This window comes from Humulus lupulus, chromosome 8 (assembly GCF_963169125.1).
Source record: "Humulus lupulus chromosome 8, drHumLupu1.1, whole genome shotgun sequence".
NCBI classification, from domain to species: domain Eukaryota; kingdom Viridiplantae; phylum Streptophyta; class Magnoliopsida; order Rosales; family Cannabaceae; genus Humulus; species Humulus lupulus.
In genome coordinates, this window is record NC_084800.1 from 114599085 (window position 1) to 114620457 (window position 21373).

At 38.0% G+C, this 21373-nt stretch overlaps 1 protein-coding gene across 1 annotated transcript; it reads right to left on the minus strand.

Moving 5' to 3' along the window:
* Positions 1–357: 357 nt before the first annotated feature.
* On the minus strand, positions 358–7338 carry LOC133798343 (UDP-glycosyltransferase 76F1-like). Its single transcript, XM_062236579.1, has 2 exons — positions 6677–7338; positions 358–1451 (listed from the first exon to the last, which is right to left on the minus strand). The coding sequence occupies exons 1-2, from the start codon at positions 7152–7154 to the stop codon at positions 553–555; spliced, it is 1377 nt and encodes a 458-aa protein (XP_062092563.1). The 5' UTR covers positions 7155–7338; the 3' UTR covers positions 358–552.
* Positions 7339–21373: the final 14035 nt, after the last annotated feature.

Sequence of the window (21373 nt, forward strand, 5' to 3'; positions counted from 1 at the left end):
TTTCAAGAGTTTAAAAGAAGAAGAAGAGGGAGAGAGAAAGAGAATACTATTAAAATATCTCATTGTTGATAAAATTTTTATTTTTTCAAATTTTTAAAAGGTTATCTCATGAAAAACGTGTATTTATTATGAAAATATAATGTTGTAAACATTTCATTTTTCAAATGCATGTCAATTTCTAAATATAGTTAGACAAAAAAATAATAATTAAATTCGAAATTAATATTTACATGTTAGTGACTTATTATACCAAGTTACTATGTTGCTACATCATCAAAATTGTTAGTACTCATTTAGTAACCATGGAGAAGTCTTCAATATATATATATATATATATATTTATATAACCTAAAGTTGTCTAGACAAACCCTTCTTGAAAAACACTCCAAAAACCAACAAATACATTAATAAGAAAAATACAAAAGAATCCCCGAATTCAAATAAAATAAGGGCGAGCTTATTTTGAGAAGAGAAATACATACATGCATACACACTATCAAAAAAGAAAAAGAGTTTGAAAAATTAATATCAATGAACATAAGCGGTGATGAACTAAAGATTCGAATGACCTAATGACTGAATGTGGTTAACCAAGCTGTCTAAATATTTGTAGGAAGAACCACCTTGTTTCAAGCAACTAAGTGCCATGTCCTTCAACTTTGATACTCTACATCTTATCTCCTCTCCTTCTTTCTCCTTCATCAATTTTGTAATCATTCTCTCTATCTCTCCTCTTTCCAAAATCTCATCCTCCAACTGAACTCCCACGTTCCATACATGGCTCACAAATTTGGCATTAACCTTTTGATCAATGAAACTTGGCCTACAAATCATCGGAACCCCTTCACAAATACACTCCATCGTGGAATTCCACCCACTGTGAGTCCAAAATGCTCCAACGGCTAAGTGGGCCAGGACTTGTTGTTGTGGGGCCCATTTCACTATGTGTCCACGTCCCCCCAAGTTCTCTATAAACCCATTTGGTAATGGTTCGAGCCACTCCGAGCCATGCACCAACCCGGGCCTAACGACCCACAAGAAGGGCTGCTCGCTATTGGCTAGACCCCATGCTATTTCCAAAAACTCAGCCTCACTCAATACTGCAAGACTCCCAAAGCTCACATAGATGACTGAAACTGGTGGCTGAGTGTTGAGCCATGAGATGGAGCTTTGGTCTTCGGCTAACAAGCTACTTGAAGAATAAGCCAAGTTGTATTTGTGAAATGGGCCTATTGGGAACATTGGAATCGAGAGTTTTTTGGTTAACGAGTCCAGTGCTGGTTGTTCAAGTTCTTCGAATGTGTTCCAAATGAGGCCTGAGGAGGCCTTAGTCTCACTCACCACTCTACTTATTAGTTCATAGAATTTTTCTTGATCTCGCATTTTTATCACCGGTAGGTCTTTAACTTTTAGAGGTGGGAATTCTACCACTAACTCTTCTAGTCGGGAATCTAACATAACACCAAGATTAAAGCACAATTGTCAGTACAAAAAATGAAGCTGACCATTTGTCAAAGTCAATTTTGCTTATATCTACATATAGAGCAATAAATAATTCAAAATATCAATAAGATGTGAGCTAGTACACAAACACGGTCCCTTTAGGTACGTTTGGAACCTGAATTATAGGAGGGAAAATAGGATCTTTTTCATGGATATATTTTTTATGAAGATTTTTCAATCCTATATTTTTTTTTTTCAAAATTATGATTTTTCTGTAAAAATACAATTTAATCTTAAGAAATCCCATGCAACTTTTTATGTAATCTAGGCAACCGAAACTCTAGCCAACTCTTTGAGCTCATAGGTTGAATGAGGTTGATTTGGTTGCTTTAAAATGTTGATTGATTGATTTGTCAACTTGATATTCAATCTCATTATACAACTATAGCAACCTATATTTTCTATTTGGGTTGCTTTCGATGATTAATAAAAGTATCTGGTTACAAACAATTTAAAAAGTTATAGGATAATGAACCCCAATCAAATAAATTAACAAGATAAAACTTTATCAACTAGATGTAATCAATGCAACCCCAAAATTTTAGGATAAGAGAATTAAGCAACCTCAAACACCTGCTCAACCAAATCAAACCCTAAGAATAAAATAAATAAATACAAAAAAAATAGAAACTTGAGCAACCCCAATCAACTCAATAAAACATTAAGAACAGAACATAGAAATTCACAAAATCAATCAAAAAAATTCATAAGCAACCTCATCATTATTAGACAATTATATATTATTTGATATTAAAAAAATGACATCATTAAACTAAAAGAGCTGGAACCTCTTTGACAATGAATTACATTTTCAGTTCAAACACACAAGATCAATTAGAGTGCCTCGATTGTTTATCACAAGTTAGAAATAAAGTTCAAAATTTGCTATGGGGAATTTTCCAAATATGGGGAAGAAGTACCTTTTGTTTTAAAATTGAAAATTAATTGTGTAACCTCATTATGCAATTAGAGCATATGCAACTATAGTACGGCAAAGAATCATATACGGCTGAAAGCAACAACTATGAGTTTGGGGTTTGAAGTTTGAACTAAGCAATGCTCTTTGTAATTAAAAGCATTCGATGGCATTTGAAATCTACAATATTAAAATTCAATTCGATTTAAGAGAACAATTAATACCCATGTTCTTAATATTCAACCGAAAGCAACAACTATGAATTCTAAAAACAAAAAATTAATAAATTAAAAAGAAATATTGTACATCCAGAGTAAGAATCTTGATAATAAATCATCACTCATTCAAACAACTACATATTTTTATACTGATGGAATAAAATTCATAGCTGACAAAACGAATTCCTCATCATTCATCAATTTATTAATTATAAGTTATAACTAAATAAATAAAAATTAAGAAAAACAAGAACGAGAAAAAGAGAAGACAATCTTGCATTTTAGGTGGTGTTTGGTATGAATTTTGAGTTTGAAAGTAAAGAGTTAGAGGGAGTTTAGATTAAGGAAATATGAAACTCAAATGTTTAAGGAGGATTAAGATTACCCTCAAATCAAACTAAAAATAAAACTCATTTAGAAACACGAACCTCAAACCATTAAAATTAAATTTACCAAATATGTATTAGATTTGACATTCTCATTGCTACCAAACAAAACCCCATACAAATCATCAGCTTAATGTTAATGAAAAAAGGCATCGAAAAGCTTGACCCAGGGTAATTGTGGATGAGTTGGCCGATGGTGTACATGGCAAAATCGTAAAAATAAAATATATTTTTTTAAATGTAAAAATGATTGAAAAATTAATACACCAGATATTTGAAAAAATGCAAGGGAATTTTAGAATTTCTTTTCTTAAAAAATATATTTCTTATATATAAATCTTACAAATATTTAACGGGATATATCTTTCAAAACAGTTCAAAAATACAATAAATTAGATATTTAATAATTATATTAATATAAATTTAAATATGATATAATATTATTATTATAATAATACTTAATATACCACTATATATTTAATACTTATATTAATATAAATTTAAATATTATAATATATACAATCCTAATTTTTTGTTTTTATTTTTATTTTATATATATATATTAAAATACTTTATTCTTTTTTATAATTACTTAATCCAACTTATAGAAATATATATTTATATAATAACATTATAAATATATTATATATAGGTGTCGTTATGTAACTACATAAGAAAATAGAATAGCATTTCTATTCTATAAAAAATAAACAACCTCTGTCTCATGGTTTGAAGAATATCGTGGTCAAATATTTTGTACCTTAAATAGAAGTGAGTAGGTTAGTTTGTAATTTAAAAAGTTATCATATTATATTTATTTTTATTTTAAAGTAAACTATAGACAATGTTTTTTGTTTAGTTTAGTTTTTTTAAATATATATTTACGTCATTCTTTTATAATATAAAACATTGTTTATTTATTTAAATTTTGTATAATATAATTTTAAAAAATATATAATAAAAACAAATTAATATAATTTCTAAATAAAACTAAACAAATATACATATTGCATATTGTTTTCACCTAGTTAATTGACCTAATCATTTTTTTCCAACAAAATCAAGATCTAAACATATATGTAAATAAGAATATGATCTAATTAGTGCACTCTTTTGGATTTCCATCATTAAATTAATGTTTTTTCATGTATTTTTTTTTGTTTTAAAAATATTATTTATTGCAATTTCTTTTACAACTTGATTATGGTTTAGTTTAAAGGCCCCTTATCCCTTATGTTACAGAGTAAATTTATTTGAACGAAAGAATTCATCTTCTAATATTAATTTTTTTTTCAATCAATTTATTTATATATATATATATATATAACTAGGGGTAAAGGCATGTTGAATTGTTTAAATTTTATTTGATTAATTTTTTATACTTTTTATATTATAATTCAATATGGTATATTTTAATTTTAATTTATATACTTTGTACAATATTAAAATGTTTCTTTGAAATTCAATCAAATAAATATACAATTATAAATTTAATATTTTGAGTTAATTATATTTTTATTATTTATCTCAAGATATTTTTTTAGAAGCGTTTCTCAAGACATTTTAAATCTAATAAAAAAATATACATAAATATAGCAACATTCTTATACATAGGGACATCATTTTTACCTCTTTTTGTAGAGGCATTCCTATTTTCGACTTATAGAGAAATTATTACCAAAAATTTTTATATGATAGTGTACATTGTAATTTTAGCAGGTATCTCAACAATTTTGTGAAATTTTTTTAATAATGTACAGTACTTAAATCGGGGTTCAAAAAATCCATTGCATGTGTGTTAGCTTTTTTTATACGCATATAAAATAGAGTTTTTGAACTCTAATTTCGGCACCGTTAATTATCAGAATTTCTCAAAAAATGTGAGATGTCCGCTATAACTACAATATACACCGTCATATAAAAGAAATTATGTTATAATTTCTCCCCGTATAAAAAATAAAGACGCACTTACCGATAAATGCAAAAGTAACACCCTTGCATTAGAATCTTCCCAAAAATATATATAATATAAATAATAAATAAAGAATTTAATTTATATATTTGGCTATAATATTATTTGGCTACTATATAATTAATTAACTGTTTTAACAATGTTAGTTGCAACCATTAATTTTAAAGGGAAAATAACAAAATATGTTAAACCAAGAAAAATATGTTAGATAAACATTTTTAAGAAAAATTATTTAGGATTTTGTGCCCTGAACTATAACCAATACATTTTGTGCCTCCTGATTTTTCTGAGTCGTTAAAAATTATCCCCGAACTATTCACAATGTTATAAAGTGAGACTTTTATTAAGTTTTATCATATGTGGCTAATGGATTGTTGACATGACTATTTAGTCACTGACTTGTGTTATTGTCACATCAGCGTCATGTGTATAATTTAAAATAAAAAATATATATTTCTTATAAAAATATATATAATTCAAATATTCAAAAAAAAAATCTTTTTAATTCTACAAAGATTAATTTTTTTAATAAATTCCTAAAAGATTAATTAAATTAAATTTTCAAATATTAAAAAAATTGAAACTCATCTAATTTTTTTACAAAACTTAAAGTCATCTAATTTAAACTTTATTATTTTCATCATTATTAAAAATAAATAATTTAATTTTATCAAACAAAAAAATTAGATGAGTTCCATTTTTTTAATATTTAAAAATTTTATTTAATTAATCTTTTAAGAATTTATAAAAAAAAAAATCTTTTAAGAATTAAAAAGAAAAAAATTAAAACTTTTTGAATTATTTTTAATTTTAATTTGTTATAACAAATATATATTTTTTAATTTTAAATTATACACATGGTGCTAACAAGTCAGTGGCCAAATAGCAACGTCAGCAATTCGTTAGCTACATAGGATAAAATTTAACATAAGTCTCACTTTGCAACACTTTGAATAGTTCGGGGGTAATTATTAACGGCTCGAAAAAATCAAAGGCACAATAATGTATATGTCATGGTTCGGGAGTACATATCATAAATAGCCTCTAAGAAAATTCTTAGGTAGGAGCATTACTTTTACCCTTATTGGTATGGGTAATTCTATTTTCGACACATGGAGAAATTATAACTCAATTTTGTTTTATATAACAGTTAACATTGTAGTTATAGCAGACATTTAGTCAATTTTTTTGAAAATTTTAAATATTTTACGATGCCGAAAACAGGATTCAAACCGTCACTTGCACACATGCCTATTTTTTTTATACGTGTGCAACTGACTATGTTGAACTCTATTTTCAGCTTCATAAATTATTCAAAATTTCTCGAACAAAAATGTGAGATGTCTAATATAATTACAATGTATACTGTCATATAAAAAAATGTGTTATAATTTCTCCACGTACCGAAAATAGATTTGCCCCTACTTGCAAAAGGCAAAGATGATGCCCCACCTAAGAATAATATCCCTACATTTTTATATATAACGATATGAAATAATTAGTCCTCCCCAAAAGTATATATAGATTAATAATAACTATAATTATCATAAAAGATTAAGTTAAAAACCGTCATGTAAGAATATATGAATGACGCATATCATAAGATCCAAAAGTTAGGTGATCTAACCCTTACTAAACATGCAAGCTTGTAAAAAAGAAGTGTAGTAGAAAGCTAGCGGACCTTGTATTGGGAGATAACCCTTTTCAAGCAGAAGTGGAAAAGCAGGGAAAACTCCAAAAGAAGTGGCGCTCGTTGTTCTTATAACGAGCCTCGGCAGCTTAAAATTCTCGGCCACAGCTCGAGAGAAGTGGAACATGGCGTCAGAGATCAAGCAAGCTATGGGCTCGTCCAAAGCATTGGAGATCAAACTAGCTAAACACTCCCTAAAGGGTTCAACACATTTGATGTTGAGAAGGGTAATCAGAGAAATGGCATCGCTGGTGGTGGCCTCGGTCTCCGATAAGCCATGGGAGATGGAGTGGAATGTGAAGTGAGGGTGATTAGAAGGGTTGGGAGAGTTGAAGTTGATGTGGATGAGAGTGATGGAAAATCCTTTTGAGTGCAAAATGGTGGCCAGCTCAAGCAATGGGTTTATATGCCCTTGAAATGGTAGAGGGAAGAGTACCAATCTCAGGCCTTTTCTTTGTTGTTGTTCCATTATTCCTGTACTCCAAAGAACCTTTCTTTCTGCGATGTTCTAGACAGAGTGTAGTTTATTCTTTCTACTTTAGGGGAACTAAGGGATATTTATATATATATTTGCTTTATTGGTCGGGTATTTCTGATAAAATTAGCAAGCTTGATAGATGAGGTGAAACGATAGATGAAGTTGATCCTATAAAATCTAGTGTAGGCAATATTTTTTACAGGAGAATGATGGCAATTTAAGAGTACTTAATGCTGCTAGTTATTAATTTTCTGGTACGATTCAGCTAAACCAATTCAAAGTGGGATCGGACTAAATATTAACGCTGCATCACTGTCATTGCGAAATGAACGATCGATATGGTTGCCTATAACTAGTGATAGGTTGAAATCTTAGGCAGTTCAATGCTTAACTAAATAAAGACTCCAAAAGCACGTTGCTGGCCGACCCAACATGTCCAAACTCAAAATTTATTTGGATCTTAAAAGCCACCCACTTCCTGTCCTCAATAATTAAGAATCTACTTGAAATTTTTGGGCATATGGTTACATTTTTATTACATTTTATTGATTAAATTAAAAATAGCTAATCAAATATGATGCAGAGTAGTCTTGATATAAAATAAAATTTGCGGTTAAAATACATAAATTTTATGTTTACTTACAACAATACCAAAAGAAAAAATCAAAATATTACTTTTTCTTACATTCTATTGGTACCAATTATTAAGTCTAACATTCGACTAGGAAATGTTCTCTGGTGAAAGTACAAAATAAATTTAAAGTATCATAATTTTAAAATAAAAAATATTTTAATTGATTTAAAAATTCAAAAATATAATTAAGAATTTGTTAATTCAAATAAATTTAAATCTATTATATTGATTTACGTTCTATTGATACTTGTATTATAACAAGTTAAGATTTTTGTTTGAGGATTTAGCAAGTTTATTATTTAGTTTTCTTAAGGCATCTTTAATTCATGTACGTTGTTCGGCCAATAAGATTGCTCATGAATTGGCGACACATACACTCAGAGTGGATGATAAACTTATATGGATGTGAAAGATTTTCCATCATTTTTATTGAATGCATTACACTATTTATTTTCAATGAAATAATAATTGTTAAAAAAAATTTAAATCTATATTAAAATAAAAATTAAATCTTATAACTAAGTTTTTCCCTTTTGCCCTTCTTCTCTCTACTTTTGCTTTCTTTCTTCTTATTTTAATTAAAATAGATTTTTAACATATTTTTTTATTTTAAATCAGTTAAAATATTTTTTTATTTTTTTTTATATTTGAATTATTTTAAAGTTATTATAGGATTTACAAAATGGCGAATGGTAATTATTTTAATGTTTTGGTACTTTCATCACAAAAAAATTAATAAAAAATTGGTATTTAATTGTAAGTAAACACAAATTTTAGGTTTTGTAGCTGCAAATTTCTTGGTCAAAAGTTAGACTTAACGGCTGATGCCTACGGAATGTAAGAAAAAATAATGTTTTGGTACTATCACCGTCAAAAAAAAAGTTTTGGTATTTAGGCGTAAGTAAACACAAAATTTATGTATTTTAAGTCTAAATTTTCCTAATATAAATATTCATTAATTATGTTTTGTCATTTTATGAATATATTGTTTAGCATGTTGTGCATCATTTTATGTCATTTAAGTCATTAGTCTATTTTGGGTAGGGATGGTAATTTTACCCAGAAACTCATTTACCTGTGAATACCCTGTCTTGATGGTCAGGGGTGGGTGAGGGTATGAAAACATGTTCTTAATGCGGGTATAGGGTAGGGTACGGGTAGAGCTGTAAATACGGGTCGGGCTTTCTAGCACGGCACGAAACCAGCACGAGCCCGGAAGGCACGAGCACGACACGGCACGAAAAAATATGGGCTTGGGTCAGGCACGACACAGCACAACACAACATGGGCCTAAGCATGGCACGGCACGACAAGCCCGAAGGCACGACACGAAAGTACAAACAAACTAGCCCGAAAGCACAACACGATAAAAAGTTCGATATTTTGACATTAATAATGATAATAAATTTTTATTTGTCAATTATCTATAAATTAAAATGATAATAAAAGTCTATTATTTTTCTCAATTTATATTTTTATAACTATTTTAAGAGTTGTGAGTTAAATTTTTTAGTATTTATTATTAGGTATTCAAATTCTAATAATTATCTTTGATATAATTTTGTGAAAAGTATTGTTAAAAAGTATATAAAAATATCTAAAACTATAATTTAAACAAAGAAATTTATTTGGATTGGTGGTGAGTCCATTGATTGTTTAAGAGGAGGTGGATGGTTCTATTCCCATCCTCACATTTTTTGGCAATAATAAAATGGGCCCAAAAAAGGAAAGTGGGTCGGCCTGACTTGGGCCCGAGCACGGCACGACATGGGTCGGGCCCATGGGCCGTGTTGGGCTTACTCTTTCAAATACAGGTCCAGCCCGACCCAAATTATTCGGAGGCACGAAAAATGTGGGTCAAGCCGGGCCGGGCCACCCACATTTACAGCTCTAAGTACGGGTATAGGCGCACCCAACCCTATTACCCTACCCTACTTTACCATACGTGATTATATATTTTTTGACCCTGATTTTGGTCAACTGACACAGATTCAAAATTGCTTGATGTGGATAGAAATGTTGAGATGAGAATAATGACAAAAACAATAAAACACACAGGAATTTATAGTGGTTCGGCCCCAGAATCTGGTAATAACCTACATCCACTTGAGCTGTTATTGATATGAGATTCAAAAGAGTGGTCAAAGAACTAGGGTTCAATGATTTTCACAAACCTCTGAAGAACAAAGCAATATATCGAATGTGATAGCTCTAATACACTTGTAAAACTCTAATCTCAGATAATTCGAAAGCCAAAAGTCTCTTCCTTGAGCTATCTTTCTCTATTTATAGGCTCAAGGAAGATTACATTAATTTGTTACAGATATTCTTTCCTAAATAATCGGATACTCAGGAAATCATGGGAGATAATTTCGGATATGATTATAATTGCATAAGATTTTCTCCAAATATAGCGAGTATACGTCCAGGCTTGTCGTATATAAAGATTGAGCGTTGCGCCATAATCATCTTTCTGGTCGATGGTCAAACAAGACTCCTACCAGATGTCAGCCACGTGTATTAAACCCACGTGTATTAAACGTTTGACATGTCATCCATGCCTGTTTTTTGGATAAGAACATTGTTATCCAAAAAATAGGTATGGATGACGTGGTAGGCATTTAGTACACGTGGCTGACACCTGGCGGAAGTCTTGTTCGGCCATCGACCAGAAAGATTTCCCTAGCGCAACGCTTAAACGTTATGCATGGCCAGCTTGGTTGTATACTCACTATATTTGGAGAAAATCTTGTGCAGTTATGATCATAGCCAAGATTATCTCCCATGATTTACTGAATATCCGATTAATTAGGAAATAATATATGTAACTAATTCATGTAATCTTCCTTGAGCCTATAAATAATGAGAAGATAGCTCAAGGAAGGGACTTTAGGCTTTTTGCTTACTGGAGAATATAGATTTATGAGAGAATAGAGCTAGTACATTGAGATATATTGTTTATTCTTCAGAGGTTGGTGAAACTCATAGATACCTAGTTCTTTGAATACTCCTTTGAATTCTATATCAATAATAGCTCAAGTGGACGTAGGTTATTACCAGATTCTGGGGCCGAACCACTATAAACTCTTGTGTGCTTTACTGTTTTTGTCATTATATTCATTCTAACATATCTATCCACATCAAGCATTTTTGACTCCGTGTCAGTTGGCTAAATTGAGGGTCAACATTCCGGTGCTTTCATTGAGAGCTTGATACGATATTGTTAAAACAGTAATGGTGAAAACCGCAAAGAAGACTGGGCAGGCGACTGGTGCTGCACCATCTCAACCGCCTCCTCCTCCCAAGGTGACCGAAGATGAGCCACATTTGGAATTTGATGAGGAAGAAATGGATTACGAGATGCTGAGGAATACCCTGGGGGTATTGCAGGATGAACTGGCCAATTTGAGGGCCAGCCAGGAGAGTACTGCTGATATTATGGCGCGGCAGCAACAAGAAATTGAGCGACAACGCCAGGAGTTAAGTGAGAGGCAGGCGGAGATGGACCACCGCCAGAGGGAGGCCATGGCAGCCCTCGAAGCAGCCTTACAGTTGGCTAGGAATCAGGTTGCATCTACCTCACAGCCAGATCAACCTACAAATGGGCCACCCCAAAGGGGCCCTAATTGTAATGCCCCGAATTCTCCGATGTGTTTAACGGCGTGAACAGTAGGCCGGGAGGGCCATACTTGCTTGATTATGTTATTAATTGATAAAATGCATGTATATGTTGATTATATTATGATATGATGTGAAATGCATGCATGTGAGTCCATATTTCTAATTACAGGGGTGTGATGGTAATTTGGCCCGTTGAGGGTAAATTGATTATTGGTACGCATGTTGGTGATATATCTTGAGACCACATTATGATGTGGGTTTGTTCGAGCCATTTGGCATGAGACGATCAAGGAATGTTAATTATCGGTTTGGTCATAACGGGCTTAAGCTCGGGGCTCGGGGTGAGTCTCGGGGTGTTTTAATGATTAGAGTGTTACCGGGCATTAAAGGGTAACGGGATGTGAATTATTGGTGTTTGAGAATATTGTGATTAGCGGGTATTGGGAAGCGTTAATTATGATTAATGGGATTAGTGGAATGTGCCAAAATTACCCTTGAAGTGGCTTTAGAAGCTTTATTAGACCTAGGGGTATATTGGTCATTTGGGACTTGGATATATGATTTTTTAGATGGCTGTAGAAACCGTACAAAACAGAGCAAAAACAGAGAGTGAACCTTCTCCTTCCCGTGCATCCATTTTTCTCTTTCCTTCTTTGGAGTTTTGAGCTCAAAGGGTGGAATTAAGCTAGGAGATCAAGGGGCTAAGGTTGTAGACTTGGTTCAGCCATTGAAGAGGGTTTGGTTTTGAATTTGAGGTGAGTTTTATCCATTATTTTTCTAGTTATACTCTGTTTCCGTTTTAAGTTTTCAGCTCTAGATTTAAGTGTGGAAAGTTAGAATCAAGGGGAGTTTTTGAGGTGTTTTACTTGGGTTATGATGAGGGAGAGTTATGGGTGATGTTTGGAGGTTTAAATGGGTGTTTGGAAGAGGTTTTGAGTTGGTTTGAAGGGCTGGTTCTAAGGAAAAACGCATGAGGATGCTTGCTGGTGCGTGCTGAATTCTGGGCATTTTTGCTTATTGAGCCGCGGCCTGGCATAGGTGAGCCGCGGCCCAAGGTGCCTGTCAGGAGGGTGGCCGCCTCTGTTTGGAGGCGCACCGCGGCGCAGCTGGGGAGGGTCGCGGCCCAACAGGGCATTTTGGCCAGAAAAGTGTTTTTAAGCATGGGGATTCAAACCTAAGGCCTCGGGGTTGAACCTACTACCCGGTTGAGTAGTGTTTGATGTCTCAGAGGTTAGGTTTTGGTTTGGGAACCTTTTATTATTCATTTTATTGATGGAATCCCATAATTGGTTATGACCAGGTAACCGCTAAAGGACCAAAAGGTCGATCGTTCTCAGGGTCATTCTTTAATTCATTCTAGCTCGAGTCAGATGTAAGAAAACTGCACCCCAAGTATGACATGCATGGATACTCATGAGGCATGTTGGTTGTGTAATATGGACATGGTTTGAATATAGAATGTTTTGCAAAGGTGCTACTATCAACTGTGAAGCCGTGATTTACTAGTCAGGTTCGGCAGTGGTACTGGGCACTGGTCACGTTGCACTGACTTGTTAGTCAGAATTGGCAAAGGTGTTAGTATCAGCTGTGAAGCTGTGACTTACTAGTCAAGTTCGGCAGTGATACTGGACACTGGTCACATAGCGCTGATTTATTAGTCAGAACGGCCATAGCGTGGATCACGCAAGCCAACAGAGATTAGATCTAATCGACTATTAGCATTGAATGGCTCAAAGAGCATTAATGCCAGACCGACCCCGAGGGTCGATGAATGAAATAAGCGCTTGGAGGCTAGTGGCTTACCTAGCAGCCACTCTCCCTTGCTAAGATCATGTGATGTTCACTCGTTTGTTCGAAAGCTTTATGTTCAGTGTGATTATAATGATAATCATTTGATAATGTCATGAAAAGTATTATGTTTTCTTGCTGGGCTTTGGCTCATGGGTGCTATGTGGTGCAGGTAAAGGGAAAGAAAAGCTCACCTAGCCTTAAGTGGAGAGCTGATGTGGTGATGTGTACATATGCGGCCGCTTGACCACCACGGCCAAGGAGTTCTCAGAGGAACTAGGGGATTTACCCTATTTTTGCCGCTTAGGTCGGCAGGATTGTAAATTTGAAACAGTAATGACCATTTTGTACTGAGAACCACTTGTAAATGTTTTGTTTAGCTCTGCAGAGCAGTGTGTAATGAAAATCTCCAATTCCTTTTTATTGGTTTTATACCTTAACCTGTTAATTACACTTAGAGCACGTTTTTGACCAAAGGACTCGGGTAGCGAGTCAAATTTCCGGTCCACCGTTCACCGTAACTGTTCTAGGGTAACCAGGGCGTTACTAATCCTAGCCCGCCTATCCAGCCCTCGAGCCCCTAAAGGCCCGAGCAGCCACCAATGCCTCAGGACGATGTCCCTCTAAGGGATCCTGAAACACAGCCTCCATCCCAGGCTGGTCGTGACATTCCCCCACAGCCAAGGCAGAATAGGGCCGGGCAACAGCCTCGCAGTCATAGACGCCATAGGGGCGAAGAGCCGAACCCTCCGAGCAAAGGACAGCATCCTTCTGGTAATAGAAGGAACTCAGAGATAAGCTCCGTGGTCCGAGGCCCCCCACGGCATGATAATGCACGAGGACCTACCGACCAACGCAGGCCACCCTCTAATGCTTGGGAGGTTCCAGCCCGAGGAGGCAACCGAGGGAACAGTCGATCCCACCATAGCCAGTCGAGATTTAGAGATGGCCATGGTTAGAATGAGGCCGACTCAGGCAGAGGAAATGTCGGTCGGAGAAATGAAGAAAGAGGTGGGGGCAGAAGCCCACCACCTAGGGATGACCAACCCGAAAGACATGACGCTGGGGGGCAGCTCAGGAAAAATCACGTCTTTAACCATCTTGGAGCTAGCGAGCAGCGGCGAAGAGACGAAGATTTAAGAGATGTACTCAACGATCGCAGGGAATGGCACGATGAGTACATTCCCCCAGCAGCAGAGGCCCCAGCGATTCCTGGCATCGTGCAAGCCCAAATAGATGCCCTCAACCAGGCAGTGCAGCAGCTGGTCGGGGGAAGAACGTCTTATATTGATCACAATAGGAGAAAGGGCACTCCTTTCGTTCAGAGGATAGCTGTGGCAGAGACTCCTAGTAAGTTTAAAATGCCCACGCTTCCAAATTTTGACAGCTATGGTGACCCGATATCTCATGTTAACAAGTTTGAGATACAGATGGACATCCAGAAAGTGTCTGAAGACGCTCGGTGCAGGATCTTCCCTGCAACACTTTCTGATGCCGCACAAGAGTGGTTCTTTAAGTTCCCCGCTGCGAGTATCGTCTTTTGGGAGATGTTCGTAAAGGAATTTTACGGACAATTCTATGCAAGTCGTGTGCACCCAACTGAGGCAAATCAGTTGGTCGAAATACACCAGCAAGACGGAGAGCCACTGAAGGATTACGTTCAGCGTTTTATGCGAGCAGCTGCTGGAGCGAAAATAGTGGGAGATGAAGGCAAGATGATGGCCATAACTGCAGGAGTTAAGCGTCGCACGCCTCTTTGGAACAGCCTCAGAAAGTAGGGGGTCAGGACTACCCAGGAATTTTTGGATCGAGCTGATCGATACATTAAGCTCGAGGATGCCATCACCAGCGAAGGGAAAACCCCAGGCAAGGATAAGGGGACTATCGAGCCCGCCAAAGCCGCCAATGGGTCAAAACCCAACGGCAAAGGCAAAGGCAACAGGAACGGCAATGGCAATGGCAAGAATGGGGGGAAACGGCCGCACAATGAGCCTTCCACCTCTGAGAACAAGCGTGCCAAGGGTAACCGTTATGAACCACGGTTCACTAACTATACTGCCCTTATTGAGTCTCGGGGGGAGGTGTATCAGGCCACAAGTTCCAGTGTATCTTACAAAAGACCCGCTCCCATTCGAAAGGAAATGTCGAAGAGAGATACTACCAAGTTCTGTAGTTACCATAACGACTACGGACATGGTACAAACGAGTGCAACCAGCTAAAGGGTGAAATCGAGTTCCTTATTAGACAAGGACACTTGAGAAGATACGTACGGGCCTCGGGAAATTCCCAACGAGAGGCTCCAGGTGGCAACGACCATGCGCCCACACGCCAACGCTCGCCACCTTTGCAGCCTGACCCCGTAGCTGGCACTTTACTCACCATCTGTGGAGGCCCGCACCTCGCGGGAAGCAGTGGAAAGGCGAGGGAACGATATGCTCGAACCCTACGTCACGACCAGGACATCGAGATGATGACTGTGGAGGACAGGGCATCAAAGAAGGCTCGGTCAAAGGATGGGGAGATAACCTTCTCTGATAGCGACGCCCAGCATGTCCGATTCCCACATTCCGATCCGCTGGTCATGGATGTTCAAATCGCCAACATGATGGTGAAGAGAGTATTGGTCGATACAGGAAGTTCCGTGAATATCCTGTACAAATCTTCGCTGGAACGCATGAAGTTGTACGTTAAGGACTTGGAGCCCTGCAACCAGACAATTTACGGCTTCTCTGGTGAGGGACTCGCCCCTACGGGGTCAATCAGACTGCCAATTACAGCGGGTACAGCGCCTACTACCAGGACATTACTCGCTACTTTCATGGTAGTCGATTGTCCTTCGGCGTACAACGCTGTGATCGGTAGGCCCATACTGGTTGACCTTCGGGTCGTCACCTCAATATGGCATTTGGCCATGAAATTCCCAACAGACGTGGGGGTAGGACGTGTGTTGGGAAATCAGAGGGAAGCAAGGGAATGCTATAATGCCTCGATTACAAAGGCCAAGAAGGGAAGGCCGAATAGCACTCCCCCATAGAGGTTGCAGATGGCCATTGATACACAAGCCCAATCCGGTGATGAAGTCACCAAATAGGGTGTTGCCCAAAGCGAGGATAAGGATTTGGATCCTCGCTTTGGGGATTTTGAGGAAGATGTTGGACCCGTCGAGGACCTGGAAGAGTTCCAACTTGACGAAAAAGACCCGACCAGAGTTGTAAAGGTCGGGAAAAACTTAGAAGCAGCCACGAAGCATGCACTGGTGGAATTTTTGCGAAAGAACCAGGAAGTCTTTGCCTGGTCACACAAAGACATGGCTGGGGTAGATCCTGCAGTTATCAGCCATGTCCTAAACGTTGACAAGAATTTTCCACCCGTGCAACAGAAAAGAAGGCTGCTCAATAAGGATAGATCGAAAGCCTTAAAGTAGGAAGTCGAAAGACTGAAGGAGAATGGGTTCATCAATGTGGCATTTTATCCATCGTGGGTCTCTAATCCAGTACTGGTTCCGAGCCTAATGGAAAATGGTGAACCTGTGTGGATTTCACAGACCTTAATAAAGTCTGCCCAAAAGATTGTTTCCCACTCCCAAGGATCGACCAGCTGGTCGATGCAACAGCAGGACATGAGATCCTCTCTTTCATGGATGCATACTCAGGATATAATAAAATTAGTATGCATCCCCTGATGAGGATCACACTAGCTTTCGGGCCGATACAGGGTTATACTGTTATAAAGTAATGCCCTTCGGGCTGAAAAACGCTGGTGCGACTTACCAAATGGCGAACCTGTGTGGATTTCACAGACCTTAATAAAGCCTTCCCAAAAGATTATTTCCCACTCCCAAGGATCGACCTGCTAGTCGATGCAACAGTAGGACATGAGATCCTCTCTTTCATGGATGCATACTCAGGATATAATCAAATTAGGATGCATCCCCCTGACGATGATCACACTAGCTTTCGGACTGATACAAGGTTATACTGTTATAAAGTAATGCCCTTCGGGCTGAAAAACGCTGGTGCGACTTACCGGCGATTGGTTAACCACATGTTTAAGGAGTTTATCGGAGTAAACATGGAGGTGTACGTGGATGACATGCTGGTAAAGTCAAAAAAGGCCGAAGGACATGTGGAGGATTTACAAGAATGTTTCAATGTTTTGAACAAGTATCAAATGAAGCTAAATCCTCTCAAGTGTTCCTTTGGAGTTAGATCAGGAAAATTTCTGGGATTCATTGTCAATTCAAGAAGAATCGAGGCCAACCCAGAAAAGATCAAAGATGTGCAAAGTTTAACAGGAAGAATTGTCTTACTAAGTAGATTCATTTCCAAGTCGACAGATAAATGTGTCCCTTTCTTCAATCTACTTAGAGGGAACAAGAAGTTCGAATGGACAGGAGACTGCGAACAGGCCTTAAAGGCCCACATGGCATAGCCTCCTGTTTTATCAAAACCCATGGACGGAGAAACTTTGTTCATTTACCTAGCGATCGCCGAATTTGCTGCCAGTGCAGTGCTGGTGTGAGAGGAAGAAGGCGTACAAAAGGTGGTTTACTATGTAAGCAAGAGGTTAATCGGGGCCGAATTGAGGTACCCTCCAATCGAAAGGTTAGCATACTACCTAACTTTGGCCTCAAGGAAGTTACGTCCTTACTTCCAAGCCCATCCCATCACAGTCTTAACTGACCAGCCCCTTCGGCAAGTTCTGCAAAAACTAGGGGCGGCCGGACGCTTATTAAAACAGGCAGTTGAACTCCGGCAGTTCGATATCACATATTCACCACGAGCAGCAGTAAAAGGACAAGTCTTGGCCAACCTTATCGACGAATTCACTTAGCTCCCAAACGACGAGCAGTGCGAAAAACTTAGTGCGCCTGAGCCCCAAGTCAAAGATCCTTCATGGAAGTTATTCACGGATGGATCGTCCAACGAATCTCACGCAGGAGCAGGAGTAATATTGATAACGCCAGAAGGGCATCAATTTCACTGCGCTATTAGGTTCAATTTCACCGCATCAAACAATGAAGCCGAATATGAAGCACACCTCGCAAGACTAAGGTTAGCCAAAGACATGTGTATAAAAGTGCTTGATATCTACAGCGATTCACATCTGGTAGTGAATCAGGTCTTAGGGGAGTATCAAGCACGGGGCCTCAAAATGGTGGCCTACTTAAACAAAACTAGAGATTTGTTGGCGCAGTTCGAGAAGTATACCCTCCAGCAAATTCCCCGAGATCAAAATTCAAACGCAGATGCTTTAGCCAAACTCGCGAGTGTAAAAGACGCTGACACTTTAAATATAGTGCCAGTAGAGAGATTATGCGAGCCGAGCATACGAGCAGACGAAACTAATATGGAAATCTGGATGGAGGATACATGGATGGCACGATACTTGAAGTATCTCACGAATGGTGTATTACCGGCAGATAGGAACAAAGCCAGAACTCTTCAAAGACAGGCTGCTAGGTATATACTGGTCGATGGTGTTCTTTACCGAAGAGGATACTCCATGCCACTGCTCAGATGTATTACACCAGAAAAGGCTAAAGAGCTAATGATAGAAGTACATGAAGGCTTCTGTGGGGACCACGCTGGCGGGCAGAGCTTGTCGGAAAAGATTCTGAGGCGGGGTTATTTCTGGCCGAATATGAACGAAGACTCAATGGACTTTGTGCGAAAATGTGATAAGTGTCAAAGATTTTCCAAGATCCCACGCGCAGCTCCCAACGAGTTAAAGCATATGCAGAGTTCTTGGCCTTTCGCAGTCTGGGGTATAGATTTGATTGGATTCTTGCCAACGGGAAAGGGTGGAGTAAAATACACAATTGTAGCAGTCGACTACTTCACCAAATGGGCCGAAGTTGAGCCGCTTGCTACCATAACGACCAAGAAAGTTCTTGACTTTTTCATCAAGAACATTGTTTGCCTCAAAAAATTGTCTCAGACAACGGCACCCAGTTTCATAGTGACTTATTCACAGACTTCTGCGAAAGGCATGGAATCGTCAAAAGCTTTTCTTCAGTCGCGCATCCACAAGAAAATGGGCAAGTCGAAGCAGTTAACAAAACACTTAAAGACACCCTGAAGAAGAGGCTCGAAGACGCGAAAGGAGCATGGCCAGAACAACTGCCTGAAGTAATTTGGTCGTATAGAACTTCTCATCGAACAGCGACAGGTCATACCCCGTTTTCCTTAGCATACGGGTATGAGGCTATGTTGGCCGTCGAGTTAGAGCCCTCACATCGATGAATTACATACGACCAGGACCAGAATAGCCAACTGATGATGGATTCCCTAGACTCACTTGAAGAGAACGGGAAAGGGCCCAACTCTGAGTAGCTGCGTACCAGCAAAAAGTCGCCCGGTATTTTAACTCAAAAGTGAAAGAATGAAAGTTCAACGTCGGAGACCTAGTACTTCGACCAGTTTTCTTAAACACCCGCGACCCAATTGCTGGAGTACTCGGACCAAACTGTGAAGGACCTTACCAGATTGAAGAAGTCCTTCATCCAGGCACCTACAAGCTTGCACGCTTAAATGGAGATCTCATTCCTCGCTATTGGATTGGAGAACACCTGCGCAAGTATTATCAATAAACAGTCCTTTTTAAAGGACTGACTTGTATTAGTTTTTACTTTTTACAAGTTCTGAAAAAGGGTTAGCCATCTTATATGGCTAATTGCTTATAAGTGTAAGATCTTTTTAAAGATCACTCGTAAAGACATGTTTAGTCCATTTTAATACGGGAATTATAAGGGACTGTGCGCAGCCAGTCATTCTTGCCAACCTTTGTAAATTTTATTTACAAGTATTTGTTCACTACGTGTGTTGTTTTGTTGTATTCTATATTTTACAAGTTATTCCGAGCAGCAATCTTCGAACAGGTCGTGGTCAAGGCAAGTGACCAAGGACCTAAAGCTCCTCAGTCACTTGGGGGGCATATAAGGCACATCGATAGCAAAGCATACCAAGAGGTATGTAAACACATGAACAAAATGAGTGAAAGTATGCTACAGTACTTAGAGTATTTTTCAAATTTTATATTTTGTTAAACCAACAGATGTTATAATAAGAAGAAATATTATAATATCAAAAGGATTTCTTTTACACCGCGAGCAGTACTGCTCGGATGTAACTGTTCAAATAAAGAAAAAGTAACTGGCCTTGCAGTAACAAAAGCAAATTGTCTTTACAGCACGGCCTGTGGGCCGTGTAAACAAAATAAAAAGGAAAAAATTCTTAAAGAGCTGGAAGGTTATGAGGAGTTCCCTGGTCGACTGAAGGACCAGCTTCAGCATCCACACCATCAATCCCCCCTGCTAGGGAGATCTCTGGAGAGGCAGGCACCTTGGCCTTTTCTTCTTCTTCCAGCCGGATGGCACACTGCGCCATCAGAGTCCTCTTCAAACGTTCGGACAGGTAGTCGAAGTTAGCCTCCCTATTATGCTTCCAAAATTCGTAGAAGCAAAGGTGAGTAGCCTCCTTGTACTTCTTCAAATCTTTGGTCCCAACCTCCTCGAGCTCCCACACCCATTTTCCAAGCTCCTCCGCCTCCAACCTCCTGGCGATCAAATCAAGCTCAAGCTGAACACATTCTTGATGATTGAGCTTGGCGCTTTCCTTGAACTTCTCCTTGGTCTCGTTGGCTTTCCTCAAGGTCTCCTAAGTTTCCAGCAGGTCCTGGGTTAGATTAGCTTTGTCCTCGCACAGTTGTTCTTTCTGTTTGGACAGCTCCTTATTCTCCTCGAGCAGCTCATTGTTGGCGGCCTCAAGTGCTTGCTTACTCTCGGCGAGCCTGGAGTCAAAGTTCTTTCCTCGAGAAACCAACACCCCAATACGGCGCCAGCCAGCAGTTAAAGTCAGTAGCCCCTGAAGACAGAGAATAAGATAAAATAAGGACGAGGAATCAAAAATAAATGCTAAGGTAGAAGGAGTTAACTTACGTTGACTATCTCGTTCAACCCTCTGTTGACAACTTGATCAGCCTCCATGGAGACAGTTTCAGTAATGGCTGCCTCGCTGCGATTGTGCTTGGAGAGCTTGTATATCCTCTCCCTGGCTGAGCCGACCACGAGGCTGGGCAGGGAGCCTTCGGGCGGGGTGTTCGATGCCTCCATGTTAGGAGCCTTAGAAGAAGTCTGGGGATGAGTAGGAGTGGAAGTCGGCGGCT

Coding starts and splice junctions, on each gene's coding strand:
- LOC133798343 (XM_062236579.1), bottom strand. CDS start 7,154: ATGGAACAACAACAAAGAAAAGGCCTGAGATTGGTACTCTTCCCTCTA. Junction 1,452..6,676: donor GGGTTATCTCCCAATACAAG/GTCCGCTAGCTT, acceptor GTGTTATGTTAG/ATTCCCGACTAGAAGAGTTA.